This window comes from Lissotriton helveticus, chromosome 4_1 (assembly GCF_964261635.1).
Source record: "Lissotriton helveticus chromosome 4_1, aLisHel1.1, whole genome shotgun sequence".
Taxonomy (NCBI): domain Eukaryota; kingdom Metazoa; phylum Chordata; class Amphibia; order Caudata; family Salamandridae; genus Lissotriton; species Lissotriton helveticus.
Window position 1 is genome coordinate 1,496,103,543 of NC_136063.1, and position 21,060 is coordinate 1,496,124,602.

Consider the following 21,060-nt stretch of genomic DNA (forward strand, 5'->3'; position numbering starts at 1 on the left):
GTGAGGGGAGGATCGAGAGGGGAGGTCATAGTGAGGAAAGAGGGGATAGGTGACAACGTATGCATAGTGTCATTGGATGTTGAAAGGTCAGGGGCGGGAGAGGTGGGCTCGTGGGGCGGGGAGAGAGGAGGTGGAGGGTATGGGGGGCTATTGGTGGAATTGGAAAGTTGGATGGCCAAGGATCTGAAATGGAGTTCGAAGGTGTTAAGATGGGGTACGGACGCTTGGATGAGGATGTTACCAGTTTTGAAAATGGAGATGTTGATTTCCCCACAAAAGGTTGGAGAGGGAGTGGTGGAAAGTTTGTCGCCATGGGGTATTTTGGAGGTGTTAATGACTGGGAGATGTTGTGTGAAGATTCTTTTCCATTTAGAGGGGCATTTGGAGTAGAAGATGTAATTCGTTTTAATGGGGGCAGTAGGGCTGTAATAGTTGTCAACAATAAGTGTATCAGGATTTCGAATGAGGAGGTTGTGTTTGAGTTTTTTTCTAGCGTGTTTAGAAAGATTGGGGGGGTACGGAATGGACCAGGAGTTGGGACCATGTTTAGATAGAGAGAGATCCTGGGAGGGGGAAGGGATATTGAGAGGAGGCATATTGGGCAAAGGAAAAAGTAGGGGAGAGGAGAGTCAGATAATCACGTGCGTAGTCAAGGGAGAGGCAGTGGGTTGCGGCTGTGGGGGGAGAGACTTGGGAAGGGAGGAGTGGAAGGACGCAGTGTTGGTAAAGGGTAAGGGGAGAATTCGGCAGAGGAAAAGAACAAAGAAAGGGAAAGTGAGATGATATGAGAGAAAGGGGCCGGAGTCAAGAGAATATGAGTTAAGTGAAGTACGAAGGAAGTGAGCAGAATAAAGTGCAGCAAAACAAACAAATCACATCACCGCTACATATGGGGGGAGCAAAATTAAAGCAATGTTGAAATATCCCCAGCAAAGCAAACAATCAATCCCCGCAAAGCTACATAAGGTGAGGATCGCTAGGCTCAGGAACAAAAGTACCGGGTCATCAAACTGCACATATTCCCAAGTTGGGTGCATTGTTAAAAAGCAGTCCAGCGAATCAAATAATCATAGCACAAATACACAAAAGGAGGGCATGGGCCATAGTGTAAAAAAGGGGATCAGATGAGAAAACCTAGAGGGCTAGGAAGGCAAAGGAATAGGAGGTTGTATCGAGGTTGACACAAAAATTCACTACAAGATTGGCAGTGAATGATAACTAAAGGGGTAAAAAAACACATAAGACATATTGTAACTGGCGCTAGTTAGAAACATCAAAAGTAAAACCATAAAAAGCATATGAGGGGCAGATCGAAAAATTAACAGGACGTGTAGGATAAAATAAATATAGGGGGACGAAGTTCAGGATTAGGCCACAAGGTGGAGCTCCAGGCTAAAGGAAGGGAGCAGTTTAGAATTCAAAGGAAAAATAGATCAGGAGTGTTTCTGTTAAAAAAGTGGCGTTGTTATTCTAATGGCAATACCTCCAGTTTTAGTTCAACTTAGCAGTGCAACTACCTCAAGGCAGTATGGATCTTGGACGCTGACAGCGCAAGGCAGGAACTAAGCAGGTCCTCAGCATGGCTCAGAAGCACAGATCTTTTCCAAAGTTATACAAATGTCGTCATTCTCTCTTAAAAAGACAGCCAACGTTTCGTCTCTGTTCCTGTCCATTCTGGATTGAGGTTCAAGTGAAAGGTGAACAAAGGATTGCTGAAAGGGCCAGTTTATATCGAATTCTGGAGACAGTTCCACAACCAAATGTCCAATCGGATTTAAATTTCACTCCACACATTTGCAATCAGAGCAAAGGGCATTTTATAATCAGCTGGCAAAACTCAATGGAAACCATTACTGGGTGAAACCATCACCTTCATGTTTTTTTGGATGCCAGGCAGAGGGTTTCTGCTGTGTACAAAAATGCAAAAAATGTGCTCCTAGCCATGCTACCATACTTGCTCAACTGTTCTATCTCCAGCCGGTCAAGATATGACATGACAAGATATGATAATTGAGAGCCAAGAGCAACAAAATGTCTCTCTTAAGAATGACTCCAGGCCAGTGCACTGGTCTTTAAAAATGACTGAAGAGGGAATCTAAGGAGCAGAGAAAGTGGGCATGCAGGAAGTGAGCAGACTAACACTACTGAGCACCCTTCCACTTTAGGTGTTCTACGAACATTGTATGTGACCCCAAAATGGGTACCCTTCTTAACGTACTGCAGCACCTCTACATACACTCCACACTTTCAAATAATTAATGGGCTCCAGTAATGAGTTACAATAAAAATGTACCAGGAAGAGCCAAGTATGCCATCTTCCCAAGGATATCACAAACACGTCTGTGCTTCTTCCCAAACCTTTCCCCCAAACAGTCAGCTGCCACAAAACCATTAGTACTATTGAGGTCTGGTTATGTACTCACCTACATTAAAAGCACCAGCCCAAGCATTTAGGGCCTCGTTAAGAGTTTGTAATTTTGATCTGGAGATAATAAGAGACCGGAATCTCCAGATTCTTGGTAGTCGCCTCACCAAAATACAGGAATTAAATCTTTTGATCATGGAGTAAGGAGCAAGATCCTTTTCAACCCTTCCTCAAGTAAGGGGATAGTTAATTGATCTACTCTGCTTGCTTAGAGCAGGTTACACATTCACAAAGATGGGCCGTGGGGGCCAGGGCTGAGAGGTGAGGGGGCACAGCATCCAAGAATGCTAGGGTAGGTTATGGGAAGCATTTCTTCCCATCTCAGCATGCTGCTGTAGTGTTCTGGCAGTGGGCCAGGCTGTGTTTTTGCCCACAGCTGCTGCCCCATCCCTGCAGGAGCTTCACCAGGTGGTGATCAGGACCCAGTGAAACTAGAACTACTGTCACAAGGATACGGATTATGACAGGAAAACGCAAGAGCACGGTGTCGGAGCCCAGACTCATGACCAAAGAAATAATAGTAAACAGAGTGACGGTCTTGATACCCCCAAAGCTAATCCTCCAAAAATAGTGGGCCCATGTGTATTAAATTCCCCACTGGAAATTTCTACAGTATCAGATGCAATTGATCATGCCTCACCACCGGCCAAGAGGAGTAAACAACACTCTGCATCAGTAAAGTCCAGCCCTAAGCCCAGTCCTAAGAAATCTAAACCTAAAAGAGGAAAAAGTACAGGTTCTGATGAAAGGGGGATAGGGACTGGAGAAGGGGACCCACTATCAAACATGGCTGGTATTGATACTCTAAGAAATTGCATGGGAAAATTGACACTATCGAACAACGTATTATGTCTGAAATAAAATCTGTACAAAAGGATATTTGTCAACTCGCTGAACTGATTACAGATCTCAGACAACAAAACTCCAGTAGATAATGCACAGAAGCCCTGCCAAAGAGAGACTTTGACAAGCAACCTATACCTGACAAAAGTAAAGCAATTGTAAATGAAACAGGGAAGGTGGCATCTGATAAACACACCAAGAATCATGTGGTGGGATAATCTGGCTCATCCAGCCTGTGTAATAGGGATAAAGGGGCAAATCGGAATTTCCAAAAACATCTTATTAAGGAGTCTGGTCTCTAAACCTTCCAACAGCCTAAGAAGTACCGGGGTTTTTCTCTAAATTTACCTCCACAGGCCACACCCTATGTCATTGAATTAAAATATGTCCCCCAATTAGCTGAAAATCTTATAGAAACATGGGGATCTTTGAAAAATCGTGTGGTACATTGGTTCTCTGTCAATACTCGTAACATTGCGCTTCTCTGCCATTGAGAAATAATAATGCTTACAAGAGTGAGCTGGGTGGGTAGCATGGAAAAAAGCTGCGAGGGAGATTGTATCGTAGTAAACTTTCGAAATCCAGACTTGGTGGCTCATTTGCTAGTTGAGATTTAAATGAAGCAAAGAGGGTCAAGAGAACATGATCACTCCATGATCACTGCACTACCACTTGGTTACTTTTACAGACCGGGAATGGAGAGACAGCTATAACACAGCAGAGTATGATACAGCGCCAATAATGAAATAATTCCACTCATGCCAAATAGGTTTGAACTTTTATGAAGCCGTAGTGATGTAGATTGACTAAACTCAACAACCACATCTATGGACGGCCTTAAGCTGGTCGAAAGTTCTTCGAATAGCTGTGTATAATTAACCGGTTGAGATGTACCCCTTCTAGTTTTAAGAACGTGCTAGCAGAATGTAATTCTCTCACCCACACGATTAGACTGGAAAATACACAAGTGACAGAATGTACATCGCTTGGTACCAATGGAGAATCCACCCTGTTAAGTAACTGCCCCGGTACCGACCTGGTAGATTCCCAACCCGCTGGTTTGTTGCAATTCCTTTCGTGGAATGTAGCAGGGGTTAAAAATAAATTATTCAAACCATTATGGCTAAATCAAATACTAAATCAGGACTTGATTCTAATACATGAAACCTGGCTTATAGAACCTTTTTATGTAAATGGTTTTAAAACCATTTTTACCAAAGCAAATCCATCAAGGCTGGGAGAGCTAGCGGAGGCTTGGCTGTTTTACTTTCTGTAACCTCCCCTTTGATTCTAAAGAAAATCTTTTTTTTTTTTAAATATATTTATAAAGTTTTATATAGCGCGAACTTGATCCCGAAGGATATCAGAGCGCTTTACATTTGGAGTACCCTTTAATTTTCCCGTTATGCAAAGGAAAGACTGGGGAAACAGAATACTTCTAAAAACCCAACTGTCATATGCACTGCAATCACATTTAACGTGAACGTAATATATATACTAGTCATTGTAATGTTAATTTGCACAGCGACTGAAATGTGAACAAAAATGTTTCCTTCTCAATATAAAATAGTTGAAAATATTTACACAATTAGCAGATACCGAATGGTGCGGCAGCACATGGTGTTCCAAGCTACAGGGCTAAAGTGCCACAACAACAGAAGTGACATACAAAACATTATGGACTGACAGCACTCTTTGTCTTTACGCATACATAGAATGTAGTGGTATGTTTACGACATGGAGTAGTTGCACAAATACAATGTTCACAGAGTATACTTTCATGAATATGTTGCAAAGACAACAAATGCATCAAGCTTGAGTAAAATCATAATTTCTAACCTTTTCTCATTCTATGTGAAGTAATGTGTACGTACACATTAGGGGACCACAGTTACCAATATGCACTGTGATTGGAACCAGTAGAGAAATTCGGCACAGGAGAAGTATATTAATTAAGAGCCGCAGAGAAAATGGAGTGGTGCACTACCCAAATATCCAAGAGTTAATAATGAAGCACAGCTTTCAGTGCCTTGTTCTGGCCATTATCATGGTGGCCCTTGTATCGATATTTCAAGTATAGGAAAAACTTACTCCTTCAACTTCTGAAAACAATCACATAGTGGGATATTCATCCAACAATCATTTGCCCTGACAAAGTTCTTTCCAGAACGAAACACGTTGGCTGTTGTTTTACATTGGCTTTATCTGATTAAAGACTTTTTTCTACGAAGGAACTGATTGAGCTTCATTATTAACTCTTGGATATCTGGGCAGTGCACCACTCCACTGTCTCTGCAATTCTTCTTTCTCGTCTACGGGTTGTACCTTTCAACGGTGGGTACAGGAGTTGTGTATGCACATCATACGAACACGAACATTACAAGATACTTTGGGAACAAATAGGGGTTTGTGCGGCATCTGGAGTCCACCGTTGGACTTCTGCATTCAGTACTATTAATTAAGAGCCATTGACTGGCCACATGCATGGTTTCCCCCTACTTAAAGTCTTCTTATTAATTCACATCACTTCCAGTTTGTACTATTTAGTGTAAAAGGAAAGCAAAATATTTTAATTGTTAATTACTATAATAATATCTTCAATAACACTAGAGTGGGAATAGTTACTATGCTAGAGGAGGTACTTGATACCTTTTTGAATAGGTTGGAGGATGAGAATATACTGAAATGGGGAGGAAATTTTTAAACATTGAATTGTGCAAGGCATCGACATTGGACCTATGTGGTCATACGGACGACTCAGGGGACCATATCACCCATTTCCTACACACTCCCTATGGTGAATCACTTAATTGTGTTACGTATAAATACGGGTTGGAAGTAATGAAGTTGGGTGACAATGACGGGGCCGCTGATCTATATACTTATGAGGGTGCTAGATCATCTTCATGTATTGACCATTTCCTGATGTCAAGGAACAGTAGGCCCTTTGTGAACGATTGCATTATTTTGCATAGTTTATTTAGTGGCCACAATCCCCTGCTCTTACCGTTAAAATCAAGTTTATATTCTACCGGAAAAAAGGCTCTTTGACAGTCGATATAAGAACCCAAGGCAAAAACGGGATTTCTATTAAGTGGTCTGGTGTTAACCCTGATCGTTTTATGGAAAATGTAATTGAAAGTAACAACTAAGACATTAAAACCGGTTTAGATTAATCTTCTGATAATGTTAAGGTTGTTACTGCATTTAATAATATTTCAATAGGTATAGATGCGTTTTTGGGTTTAAAAAACAAGAACTATAGAAATAAAAAGGCTCTTTGCCCACGATGGTTTAACCAGGAATGCTCTAAATTGAATAGAGTATTGAAAGATGAATTGAAGGTTAAACCTAGAAATGGGGGAAAAATTAGAGACCTTAGAAAATGTAATAAACAAGCTTTACTTGCAAGGAAAATAGAGATAAGAGATTGCCTGGGAAAATCTAGTCCAGGCAGCTGAAACTAAAAATTGCACTCTTCTGGAAAACCATAGATCAACCCCTGTTTAAAGATGCCTCTTCGGCAGGGATTGATACAGTGGTGTTACCAAAAGATTGGTTGCTGCATTTTGAGGGAATTTTAAACCCCACCAAATGCCGCAATAACAAGGATGAGGGTGGCAATATCTGGTTAAAAATTAGTAAAATTGATGCTAATACGGTAGATGAGATTGGAATTGCTCTACAAGATAGTGCAAGTGGGAAGGCTGCTGGTCCGGACGGGGTCCCAATAGACATTTTTAAACATAATATTAAGTTTTGGTCCCCTATTTTAGTTAACTTTTGAAATGCTGTCACTGACTGGGCATTGCCTGCAACATGGGCTGAAAGTGTGATTGTCCCAATTTTTAGAAAGGGAAATAGAGCTAGTGCTAAATGTTACCGACCGATTTCCCTCCTAGACTCCACATTCAAACTTATGGGCAGAGTTCTGCTTGCCAGGCTGGAGTGTTGGGTGAAGGAGGGGAATAAAATAACAATCACAATACGGTTTCAGAATGGCAATCGGTACGGTTGAACAATGCATAAACTTGGACTTGCTTATAGGGAAATATACCTGTGCAAAGGTGAGTTCTCTCGACCTTTGTTTTGTTGATCTCTCCAGCGCGTTTGATCTAGTAAACAATACCATGTTATGGCAAACGCTGGAAGGGATGGGTGCCCCAAATAACATCATTAGCCTTTTGTCAAATCTATGCCCATCTAACATCAAAGATACGATATGGACTAAATGGGGAATGCACAACGCACATTAGAGTTACCCGAGGGATTAGACAAGGCTGTGTCCTTGCACCACTTATTTTCCATTATATATAAATGGAGTTGATCTTTTACTGCAGGGTCTAAATGCCGATGCACCCATTGTAGGTAAATGTATAACACCCGTATTATTATATGCGGATGACGCGGTCCTGATTTCCAGGACTGCAAATGGCCTTCAGCTTTTGATCGATAATTTTACAAAGTTTATGACTGATAAAGATCTAGCGATCAATTTGTCCAAGACTCTGGTTATGACTTGTGGGAAAAACAACGAAACGTAGTACCCACTTCATAAATGGTGCACCAGTTGAAAATATTTCGACGTTCTCCTATTTAGGACTTTTTTTAATTGTAAGGGTACGTGGAATTCACATATCAATTGAAGTGAACTGAAATTTTTAAGGACAAGTGAGGCTATTTTTAGATTCTCACAAAAAATAGGTAATAAGCCTGTGAGAGAGATTTTAAAACTTTATGGGAGTAAATGCATATCTGGGGTATGCTCGGGTGGTGCGCTATGGGGGATGGCAGATACCTCCATATTGCCAACAATGGAAAATACATTTTTACGTGGAGTGGTATCTGTACTAATTCCACGGCTACCTACATAGTCCATAGAGAAACAGATGTCCCCTTTTTAAGTGATCTGATTAGTGTATCTACTATAAACTTATGGCATCGAATCTGGACAAAGGAAGAAACTTACTTTACCAAGGAGATAATATATGACTGTTTATATCTTGACCACACGTAGAAAATACCATGGTTAACCACTACAGCGCTAGCGGGTTTTCCCGCTGTGCGCTGGATGTTCATAAATCACACTTTACATGACAAAGCCAGCTTGTCATGAGTGCAGCGCAGGTAACGCCCATGACGAGCTGGCTTTGTCATTAGCGTGGAAGGGGTTAAAATATGTCCATGATCTCCTAATTGAGTGTGATGTGTATACCGCTTTTAGAGACCCAATGATTATTGAGAACTTCAGTAAGGTGGAGCTTAAAACTAGACTCCTTGGGTCTAGGGAAATAAAAAGGGTAGCCGGGTTGTGTGCCAAATCAAATGTCATATCATACTGTGAAGTGCCCATTTCTTTGGGCATCCAACCCTATCTTGTATTTATCAGGAATACACAACACAGATTTTATTTGACTAGACTAAGGATAAGAACATTGGACTTTCAGATAGCATCCCTAAGATGGGCAAATGGTGTGCACACCTCCCAATGTGCCCTTGTGATGGTAAATCTGCCCAAAGCACATTGCACTTTGTACTATTTTGTAACTTGTATAGGGACCTCAGGAAACTAATCTTACGCCCACTGTTTATTTCTAACAAGTTATACTCCTATAAAATCACTGTTTACTTTATTTGTAATTTAGATCATGTCGCGACTTGCAACGAGGTAATTGCTTTTGCTCAATTAGCTATTAAACTACGGGAAAAGCTTTCATATTTGGAATCACTTGTCTATGCAGCTGATTAGTTTACTAAATACTGGTTATTTTTGTAAAATATTTCATGTACCCTTTTTAAGGCCATTGTAGTCCAATGTCCTCCATGAAATGTTTATCATTATTAGGGGATTGTAAATAGATGTATTTTTTTTTATTGTTGTAGTATTACTCTCCATTTGTTTTTATTATGTAGAATGCTTTTATGGATTTTTTTTATATACCGAATAAAGCTTGTTTTGACTTTTGACAGGAAAACGCAACTTGTGAGGAGGGCCCCATCAGAGTCTAGCACTCCACTGCTGAGCAACATGTCCATCAAGTAGCACTCTGGTCAATGAACTTGCAACATGGGGCTCTTGCAGCAGAAAATACAGCATATCTGCAAGAAGAATAAAAGGACACGCCTCAAGCTTCATAAAGATCAACTGACAAATGTTTTGGTGCACCTTTAGATAATGACTTGTTCTGTAGTGACAAGATTATTGCAGTCCAGCTGACAATAATGGCCAATAATTTTCTTAAAAACATAAACAGATGTCGAAGAGCTGAAGTCCCATTCACAAGAAAAAAGGCAAGCATACACTATTCAGAACGTCCCGATTTCCTGCTAGGCCTGTATCTGGCCCATGCAGCACCAGCGGGCCAGAGAGGATTTTTATCATCACCCAAGGCCTTAGGGTTGCATCCTGCCTGTATTTTCACAGATTAATTCCAGGACGGTTTCAAAAACCTGAATAGCATTTACAACGCTAGATGCATATTCTATTCAAATCTGTGTTTGCCCTATCCTCAATCATCAGTTTATATTTGGACGTATCAAGGATTTGGGGTCACTGGGTGACAACTAAAATTTTGACCGGAAGCACCTGTCGTAATTTAGCAGCGATTAGATTAAGCATTAGCAGAAGACATCCTGTATTTAGAGACTATCTTGTCTTTCTATGGAATCCATTTTGTATTTGGCAGCCATTTTAGATGGCCATGTGCTCACCATGTACTCAGTCCTATCTTGCTGTTCTCTGCTCGGTATATTTAGCCTCTTCCTCCTACTTTGCACATGCTCAGTTGTGCTTGCAGCTGCTAATATTCTGTAACTGTCAGGATGTGCTTGCTAGCATTGGCAAAACTGTTAGCTCCTCCTACTTGTCGACTGTGCATTTTCTGTATGACCATCTATGTGTGTAACTCTTCTTATGTGCACTTGTACTGCCCTTTTTTAGCCCCTGTGAGGGTATATAAGAGATACTGTGGCCTTCAGTCCTCAGACCATCTCATACAGAGTGCTGCGGCTTCTGTGTGACATGGCCTCACTTGTTGTAATTTAATAAATATGTTTCTCTTGATTACAGATTCTGTGCCAACTTTTTTCATGCTGCTTTAAAGGATCAGGTGTTAGTGCAAACCCCTGAGATGGGATTTTTGATTTCCCTCATTTGGCGCGCCAACTTGGGGCTCATCAGAGCGGTGACTATCTGAAGGAGCGGTCAGGAGACAGAAGTTTACTGAGGAAGACAAGGCAGGATTCTACTAAAGGAGGTACCAATTCTGGGGGTTCTTAGTCTCTGTAGCCCAGTCTACTTCTGATCTTACTGATTTTTGATCCTCCATATGATGGCACCCCTGACTGAGAACATATTTGGCGTGAGTATTTCAAAGGAAAAGACTGTTAGGTCATTCAAAACTTGGCAGATAGAACCTGGACGCTCGTGCTTGGTAAGAACCATTGTATGGTAATTACTGTGAGCTTATGGTAGCCAGTGACTCGCAAGGCAGTTTTAGGATATGCTTGCTGTGGCTTATGGATATGGATATGTATGGATGATCGATCATATTTATTATATGGATTATGTGATATATGCGTTGCAACACATGTAGGCAGGTAATGTGGAGATGTTTCTCCATTTATGGTTATGAGCGGCGCAATGATTAAGTGCCATTTTAGATTATGATAATGCATATTTTGCATTATGTTTGTTTGCATGCCTGTTCCAAACTCACATGTAAAATGTGTAGTTTTATGAGAGGTACCATAGTGAGATATGAATTGAATTAGCCGGCTTCCCCTAGAGGGAAAACTTAAAATAGGTTTTAAGGTATGAAAACATATTTCTTCCTTGGTGAAATTTTTCCCCAGAGAATTTAAATATGCCCATAATACACATGAGGATCCTTTGTTCTGTGCAATTTTATGTATGAAGATATGCAGAGCGGTTTTTGGTGTTCTGCCAGCCTGAATTAGTGAATTGAGAGTATTTCTACTTCAGTTTTTAGAATACTGTTGAGAATAGGGTTTCTCCTTGTAAATATGACTTACAACTGGAATTTACATAGGTGGTTTGGATGCAGTCTGCGGGCTGTCTTGTTTCTGGCTTTAGTGTTGACCCATGGTTTAAAAGGTGTGTTTAAATGTCTAGCTGGTTTGTGGGGTTTTTCCATTCATGTAACTTTTGCTTGTACATTGCGTCGTCGCTATTTATGAAACATGGCTAAAGCGCGCTGTATTGTGTGTCTTTTGTGTTTTACCCCTTTTCTGTTTATGTCTGAACTGAGCTCATATGTATTTTTTGGTTATTTTTGATGTTTTCAGTCTGTTCAACATACTGTTAGATTAATTAATATTGGATAAAAATTCGATAGAAATTCAGGAATGACCTATGTGATGTGCTAAACATAACTATATGTTTCTCCTTAAAGTTATAGGGTAAGGAATAGCGCACATGTACAATTGTTAAATGTTTAAGGGATAAACTTAAAATTCTTATTCACTAGGAATATTAAAGGCCTACAGCAGAAAAATGAAATTGTGTGTTTTTGTAGACGACACTCTCATAACATGTTTACTCCTATACATCGCATTAGATGTTAACAGGCAAAACAGTTTAGCTGGAGTGAGTTTTTCTGAACTTAAAATATGTATTCTTAAACAGGCATTTCAAAGCTTGGAATGTCTGTTTTTAGTAAGGCTGCCTCCAGGAAATTTAACACTGGGTAGGGCCTGCCGTCAAGGGCACAGCTGTTATTTTCGCAGGCCTCGTTTATTTAGCCAGGACTTCTTCCTTAGTTAAACGTGCAACTTTGCATCTCAGAGTGTTATTTTGAAAGCAAGGTTTACAAAAATAAGGTTGATTATTTGTATCACAGACAGACATTTCAATTTCGGTTTTCCTTCTCTTTTAGCATTTTTCTCGTCAGCACATGTCTGGCTCTGTTGCTAAAATCATTGTCCTTTTCAAACAAAAGTGGCGCGAAGTTGTCGTATATTTAAAATTGAGCTTATGTACTTAGGCTTGTGAATAGTTGCTCTAAAAACATAAGCAAGGGGCAGATTTATGATAGGGATGCAGCTTGGTTTTAAATATAGGATTATTACAAAAACGAAATATGGAGAGTAATTTTGAATTATGACATAAAAAAAATTTTGAAAAAAAAATAAGTGCTTTTTAAAATCGTTTTTTGATATTCATAAAGCTTAATACTCATACTGTGACCTCCTAGCATTATAATTTAATTTAAGTTGTGCAGTACTGCATAATGAGGACATTTATGTATGGGACCTTCACTTGGCGCAGGCGTAAGAACTCATTTTTAAAAAAAAAAGATTTACATGAGATATGTCTAAGTCCGATTTCTGCAATCTCTAAAGAACATTTTGAGGATGATTAATATGTAACACAATTATAGGTTATTTATTTTTAAGTACCTCAAATTGCAAAAACGATATTGAGTTAAATAGACCATTTTAAAAGGCTTTCTTGCCATTTAAACTAGTTTTATAGTGCCTTAGGCTTCAGTGAATGTATACATTCAAGTATAATACAAATGTGCACGTTTGCTTTTTCATAGCTTAGTGAGTTAATGTGCCCAGCGCAGAGGCTTATGTTTAATATCAGGGTTGAAAGTTTTGATTTCAGCGGGGCCTACTGAGCCATTTATTTATTTAAGGTTGATACAATATTGCATGGGATAGTGACACACATTTATTATGAAGCTGGTATGGTGTGTTATGTTCCATAAATTATTCACAGGCTCTGAGAATAAATAAATTGTAGTTCTCTAAAAGAAGTAATATATTTAAAATGTCTTTTTTTAAATAGGGTTGATTATTGCACAGACTTGCAGAGACTTATTGTCTTTGTCAGTTTCACTGGGAGGTTACAAGAAAGCTTGGTGCTCCAGCCAGATTTTGACCTTTAGGTCAGTGTGGTGGGGGCTTAGGAGTATGTGACAACAAATGGTGAAGTGATTGCTTGGAAAAGCGTCACGCAAAGGAGCCATTCACGTCGACATTTGAAGAGTGCATTCCTGACACGGCTTTTTATAAACAGCAGGGCCTAACCTGGGGGGTTGGTGTAAGGGACACGCAGAGGCTGTGAAAGAGTTTTTGCTTAAGAGATTTTGTACATTTACAAAAGCTGGGTGGTTCCACTTGAGATTTTGCGTGTTATGTGAAGTATTGGCTGTATGATGAAACAAAGATGTGTTTTCATGACTTCTTTGAAATGAATTATTTGTGCATTTTCATGTTTTTTGCATTTCTTCCATGAATTTTCCCTGCTTTTCCTGTGTGTCTGACGCGACACAGTAAGTTATATTTGACAAGCTGATCTTCACTGACTGCTTGATCTGCTGTCAAAGGGGTGAGGATGGATTAAAAGAAGGTGTTATTTAGGTATAAGTCTGACAAAATTAAAATGGGCCCGAATGTTTTTTTTTAATGTTATTGGAGTGTTTATTGTGCAGAAAGTGCATGAAATGGTGTTGCATGCTATTGTGTTTTTCTGTGCTTAGGTATACAGCAAAGTATATCTGATGGCTTGGCATGACATGTCCTATATTATGTATGTTTGTGATCCATGTTGGTGCTTTTGTAAGTTTTGCTGTGTTGTGATGGGATGACATGACTATGTATATCCTTTGAGCAACAGTGGTTAAAACTTGTTAAGTGGTAAAACTTGCTGATACTAAATTATGATATATGATATTGTTATATTGTGAGCAAGAACAGACAGCACTTCACCAAGTGAATGCCTATGTGGTTATAATATATACAGCAAAGTGTGTCACCTTTACTCACGTTACTGCTCTTTTCCCTTAAGGAAAAGGCAGCCTCACATTTATATTTCCTTGATTGGAACTAAGGAAGCAATTATAGATCTGTGACTCTTATGCAAGGTGACCTAATTTCTATATAGTATTAGTTAAATGATGTTCTGTCTTAAAAGGAAACCAGGTTTCATTTTCCCCGAGAAAGGTAGGAATGGGATCACTAGCTGAGATTACCGTAGATGGTGTAGTGGCCAGCGGTAGAGTTATAATATGTGTACTATTTTTGACTTTTTTGTATCACCCATGCTCTTGGCATTATGTCCCAAACTTGATTATCACCCAAGTCAATTTTTGTCCTTCCTATAGATTTTTCTTTTGCTGCTTCTCCCCTGATTGATGTCACATTGTGCCTAGTTTTTGGGGATTTTAGCTGTGTTCTAGTCCTATTTTCTTTTTCGTTTTTCTTTCACCATTTAGAGGTTTACATTTCCAGACTACAGTGATGTATCAGGTTCCTCTATAATATGTGTAATTCCCTTTTGTATGACCAAACTGGTTTTCAAAATTTCTTCAGGCCTACTCTGATGTTTTCTAGTCTGACTGTTAGGGTAGTGATAGATTATAGTAAGATCAGTTGTCCACCTCAATAGGAGATACTTTCACGTGTATTTAGTATGACAAATTCAAATGCCTATTCTAATTTGGTTTTTAGTTCTTTTTCCCTGCTGCTTTAATTTTTGGTGGGATCAGATGTGTCCTAATCATAGAAATACCAGGACTCTAGTTCTTGTCTGTTGTTTCTACATTGCTATTAGCTTTTGTATTGTATAGTCCACCTGACGCACAATTAGTCTACATGTCCCTGATAATCTGTATTATGTGATTTCTCTTTTTGAGGTGTTCTAGATAAGGAATTTAGGAACACCTGCACTTAATAATTGAGGAAAGTGTGCTTACCCCCTTAGACAATGCCACTATGTGTGAAGACATCCATTATGTAGTTGTCTACCTTTAGATGGATGAGGGTATGCTCTCACATGGAAACCCAATTGAAGAGGCTAGAGGTGCTGTTTTACCTACTACCTTTTGTCTTTGTACTCTATGACAATGACAGTATTTTGTTTTAGATCACTATAGTCCCATGGTGTATGGCCACTCCTTTGAAGATTGCAGGCCACCTGCTTGCAAATCCCCTGCAATGAATTGTTTTTTGTATACTTGCCAATAGGTCCAGCCTGTGTTTTTCTTTACTCTCACATAGATAGATGGAAGTGGTTCTTGGGTGCCTTGCTAATATATGGGGCATCCCAAGACTAGGAAGTATTTTCTAACACTCTGTTGATAGACTGTTTCTGTGCCTTGTCTAAAGACAATTTGTTCTGTCCACCAATAGATATTTGCTGCTGTACAAACCACTACCAGAGGGGCCCAGACATCAGATTCAGCCTGGGGAGTCAGCGTCAGCACCAGTGCAGCTTGAAACCAAAGTGAAGGTAACCAGCACAGACATTGCTGGCAACTAGGACCTCAGTGAAGGCGGAAGCCCTGTGATTAAGTGTGTACCCCTGCCACTGTTTTGAGCGAAAGACGGGGTCACAAATCAGAAAGGAGAAATCGTGGATCATGCCTAGCTGAGAGTCACAGACCGACCAGAATGGCAAGGAGGTTTTGCTTGAGGTGACCCCTTCTGAAACAAGGGTTGCTTCAGAGATCCTAGAATCAGGCCTCTGATTTCTGGTCCTAAAGTGAATACAAGTTTGCACCTTTGTTTGTTGGTTAAGAGATACCTGGGTACACTGGATGCAAATGTGTAGCCCCAACGAATGAGCAGTGCGCCAGCAGAGCAATATAGGAGATAGGGAAGGACTTGAGATTAGGGTTCAAGTGCTGTGTCTCTGGTGCCTGTTAGATTGAAGTGAAGAGAAGTGGTGCACTGTTTGAGACACTGGACAGGATCGCTAAGAGCATTTGCCTGTTGGGTGACTGCCCTATCCTGAAAGAAGAGACTTTTTTCCTTAAAACTGGACTGTGATTCTTGAGTTGCGAGTTGTGCAGGAAACAACAAGAGCCTGCCTGTGAGGCTCAAACGGACACAGGGAGAAGACTCCCCCTCTGGTTGGTTGTACAACGGCTTCAATTTCCCCAAGGACTTCCTCTTTTTGTTAATAATGTATCCCTTTAGTTGTCCCATTTTTGAAGAGCAGTCCTTTGCAGCTCTTGGTCCTAATTCCTATGGCCCTGTGTGGTCCTCCTGGTCCCAGATATGCTTGATGTTCTAGCCATCATAAAAGGAAAATGTAACAGTCAATTGGAAAATGTTTTTATTAGATATGAGCTGTTAGCTATTCTGAAATTTAAAATGAATAGTCACTGAAATGCATAGGAGCCCTGAAAATGTCTACTAGATGATTTTAGGATTTGCTTTAGCTTAGGCCAAGAAAAATGATAATTCTGTTTATAATAGTGGCCATTGCTTTCCCCTACTGTCTGTATGTTTATTATGATCCAATGCCCGTTTTTCTTGGATTCCTGCTGATACCCTTAGTGAAATGTTTAGACTGGAAAATGCTCCCCTAGCAATGAATTAGGATATTGATAAATTGTGAAATTGAATGTACAAATATTTTCTATGTTCTTACTGGATCATGGGAATGTCTTCAGCTAATGCTGAAAGGGTCGTCTGTCGTAATTTAGCAGCGATTAGATTAAGCATTAGCAGAAGACATCCTGTATTTAGAGACTATCTTGTCTTTCTATGGAATCCATTTTGTATTTGGCAGCCATTTTAGATGGCCATGTGCTCACCATGTACTCAGTCCTATCTTGCTGTTCTCTGCTCGGTATATTTAGCCTCTTCCTCCTACTTTGCACATGCTCAGTTGTGCTTGCAGCTGCTAATATTCTGTAACTGTCAGGATGTGCTTGCTAGCATTGGCAAAACTGTTAGCTCCTCCTACTTGTCGACTGTGCATTTTCTGTATGACCATCTATGTGTGTAACTCTTCTTATGTGCACTTGTACTGCCCTTTTTTAGCCCCTGTGAGGGTATATAAGAGATACTGTGGCCTTCAGTCCTCAGACCATCTCATACAGAGTGCTGCGGCTTCTGTGTGACATGGCCTCACTTGTTGTAATTTAATAAATATGTTTCTCTTGATTACAGATTCTGTGCCAACTTTTTTTCATGCTGCTTTAAAGGATCAGGTGTTAGTGCAAACCCCTGAGATGGGATTTTTGATTTCCCTCACACCCCATTTTGAAATAGAGCTCCCTGAAGTTTGATACCATGGAAGGTCATTGTGGATGCTAGCCTATTTCAAATGTTCTCGCCAAATGAAAAACGTAATAAAATGAAGAAACCATCTGGATTCGAAACTGATCTTCCTCTGAACAGTGTCCTGCCAGAGGCTGCTACGGAGATGTTTAGCAGACACATTAACTAAACAGACTCTTTAAAGAGAGAACCAACTTGAACACCCCAGTTTTTTAATTTATTTTAATTGGTTGATTAAAAAGCCATACAAACAGCTGTTCACAGAAGGCAAGGTTATATAAACATAACCCACATTGTGGGTCATATATAAACACACACTGTAGTATATGACTAGCGAAACAGGACCAAGAAGGTAGCTCCCTTGTTGAAAGCCATCAGAGTAATTTATGAGAGCAATCTGTGACTGAACAAAGCTAAGACAAGGGGCTAGAGTGTAGAAGCATTTGCCCCAAAAACCTAAGCCTTCACTTAATGTGACAATTGGCACAGGTCCCCACTTTGACGCCCAGAATTAAGAACTTTGGGGTGTGGGCTTGTGTGCATTTATTTCAATAATAAGCAGTTATTCTGGAAGTAAATCAGAACGATCAGAAAGCATAGCAATCACTACCTCGGTTCTTTAAACATCACATCTTCCTAAAGGTATGGCCCAAGAACTTATAGATCAGGACTTTCTACATGGGACTGGAATGGCCATTGCTATAGTTGTCCTGTTGCCATCTAAACTTCTATAAGCGACTTCAAGACACTTTCTAGATGGCCAACTGCCAGGACACCATGTCAGAAATAAACAAATTGCTTTGGTTAACCATTGAGAGAAAAGTAGAATGCAAGGTATTTTGAATTGTTAATTGAGCTTTTTATGGACTACGCACAATATTAGGGGAGTGAACTATGCGCTCCAGGCTTGCTCCTTAGCATAAAATTATGAAATCCGAAAATTGGATAACAAACTTTTAATTTAGGGTGCTTGGCGCTGAGATGCTTTGACTAAAGGACTGCATACAGATCCAGTTCACCTATTTTTGTCATGAATGCCTAAAGATGGAACCCTTTATAAGTGCATGGACCTTTGGCTCAATCAGGCACACCACCGTTGTGCTCAGGTTATGTAATGTTATGTGAATTTATATAAAGTGCAATATTATGCGCAAGGGTATTCTGGCACTGACAATTACTATTCTATCCTTCAAAGGTAAATTGCAAACCAAACACATACCACTATTGGGGCATAACTCTTAATACAAGCAAGACTCACCTCAGTGTAAGATTTCTTTGTTATGTGTACATTCTTTGCTCTGTAGGACTGGCGCCGCCTCTTATAATCCCTCATTTCTGCCAGCAATTCTAGATGAGATTTTGGGGTCTTTTCTTCGCCGTCTGGTATGAAATGACAAAAGATAACAAATATGCTCTTTAATTTCACGTACAACGCAGGTCAACATTTAAAAGTGTAAAATGCCCAGAAACAAAGAAGAAAACTTTGTTGAGGACGATTGGCAGACTCAGCCATAGAGGGAGGAGTAGATGCGATTTTTATCCAGCATACCTACTACATTTTAGTGTTGTGTGCTTCTCTCTTCTCAGAAAGTCAAACAATGTTTGAAGGCTTACATAAAGAGAAAGTTCAGTTCTGAGACAGTGTATGGTCAAATCCAAGAACAGTTCTTTTCACTTAAATAATTTTAGCCTAGCCACATCAATTATAAAACAATGAACACGTAAATTATGAAGCACAAAAATACACTAAACAGCTGAGAGGAGCATCTTACTTGTCACCTAAAACACAATCATTCAGAGTAATTATTTGGCCTGAACGAGATACCCCTTTGTTATTTATTTTTTATTTTTTTACAATTTAGATGGTGTACGCAACTTTATTTTCCTAAACCCTACTGTATTGTGTGGACCTATGGACCAGGGAAGGGAGGGGGGACTTGTTGCGTGGGTTTTTTCTTCTTTTTATTTTGTTTTGGTTTTTGTTAATGTTTTTTGAGATATGTGGTTCACTTAAAAAGAAAACCTGAGTTTCACTCATTGCTCTGATGGCTCTGTGCGGACAGTGAAAAAACACATTAAAGAAGAGACAAGGGACTAAGACTTCTCCGACTCCCTACCCTCTACTTAAATCTCACTCAACAGATAAGTACTAAAAACAATATCCTATCCCCTGGGATCCAAGGTAGGCTGGAGCTACAAATCATGAGGCTGTCTACATGGGAAGGGTAAATCTCATATCTACTCAAACCCAAGATAACCAATGGGAAGACAAAAAATGTCTTAATACTGCCCTCACACACTTTGCAGTGTCATGCTTCATCATAGGGCCGCATCATACATCCAGGTGCAGACCAACTCTCTGGATGGAGCGCAATGAGGTTTATTTTTTTACTAAGAACAGTGGTGAGGGTAGACAAAGTAAGAAAACGTGATAGAACACACACAAGACACGTACAAAAACGTGATACAACTAAGAAAGGAGAGGTCTATTCCCCTGTAAGACGGGACCAAACAGTGCAGTACATATACTTACACAAGGTAAGGGTCAACATAAATTATTTTATTCTGTCTGTAAACCCCCGGTAGGATTAAAAAATACACTCAGGGGTATAAAGGGGAGGTAGTGACACCTATAGCCCCACTGCAGATACCAACATGTTTCTGCCAATATTAGGCCCCCACAAGGGTCGGGTGTTGTACCTTTTTATTCTATCTATGGATCAGTATAAAAGAACTGGATATTGATCCACAGATCGTATAAAAAAGGTAAAACCTGATTTGTGGTGAGGACCATTAACTAGGGACCAACACCCTGGCGAATGCCAGCACGACCCTTGTGGGGGTTTAATATTGGCAGAAACATGTTGGTTTCTGCAGTGGGGCTATAGGGGTCGTTACCTCCCCAAGTGTATTTTTTAATCCTATCAGGGGTTTACAGACAGAATAAAATAATTTATGTTGACCCTTAGGTTGTTTTATGTATATGTACTGCACTATTTGGTCCAGTCTTACAGGGGAATAGACCTAACCTTTGTTAGTTGTATCACGTTTTTGTACGTGTCTTTTGTGTGTTCTATTATGTTTTCTTACTACGTCTACCCTCACCACTGTTGTTCGTAAAAAAAAAATCATTGCGCTCCATCTAGAGTGTTGGCCTGCACCTGGATGTATGATGCGGCCCTATGATGAAGCATGACACTGCAAAGGGTGTGAGGGCAGTATTAAGACGTTTTTTGTCTTCCCATTCTTTGTCTTGGGAATGAGTAGATATGAGATTTACTGTTCCCATGTGGACATCTACATGATTTGTAGCTCCAGCCTACCTTGGATCCCAGGGGATAGGATATGGTCTGTGCGCACAGTGCCAGATATACCTTTATGTACTGCTGCATTAAGCTGTTGCTATGCCGTGTGCTAAATAATTTACTGAATATGCATGTACAACTGCAAACTGAAACTCAATAAAAAATTGCGTTTTAAAAAATTTGGCCTGAACGTGACAAAAATTAAGGGCACGTAATGAAGGAAGCCATTCAGCACAAAGATAGAAATATCTTTGACCCGACCAAAGAATACAGTGCTCTGGATGCACCCTTTTAGCAACCTTCTGGTGCTATTCTCGCAAGGCCCATTAGGACTTACAGAATGCCTGTTGTGACTACTGTATCATGTTTGTTGAAGGCTTAATAGTCATAAAAACCACCCATTTAAGCACCTGCAGTGTAACAAATGGCAGCCAACAAGTCTAAACC

General features: G+C 40.0%; 1 protein-coding gene across 1 annotated transcript in view; it reads right to left on the reverse strand.

Annotated features, from left to right (window-relative positions):
- Positions 1-21,060, reverse strand: part of SNRNP48 (small nuclear ribonucleoprotein U11/U12 subunit 48) — a 178,392-nt gene that overhangs the window by 36,448 nt on the left and 120,884 nt on the right. The window contains exon 6 of the mRNA XM_078688086.1: positions 18,567-18,688. Within this exon, the coding sequence (XP_078544212.1) occupies positions 18,567-18,688 (122 nt within the window). The remainder of the gene's footprint in view (positions 1-18,566; positions 18,689-21,060) is intronic.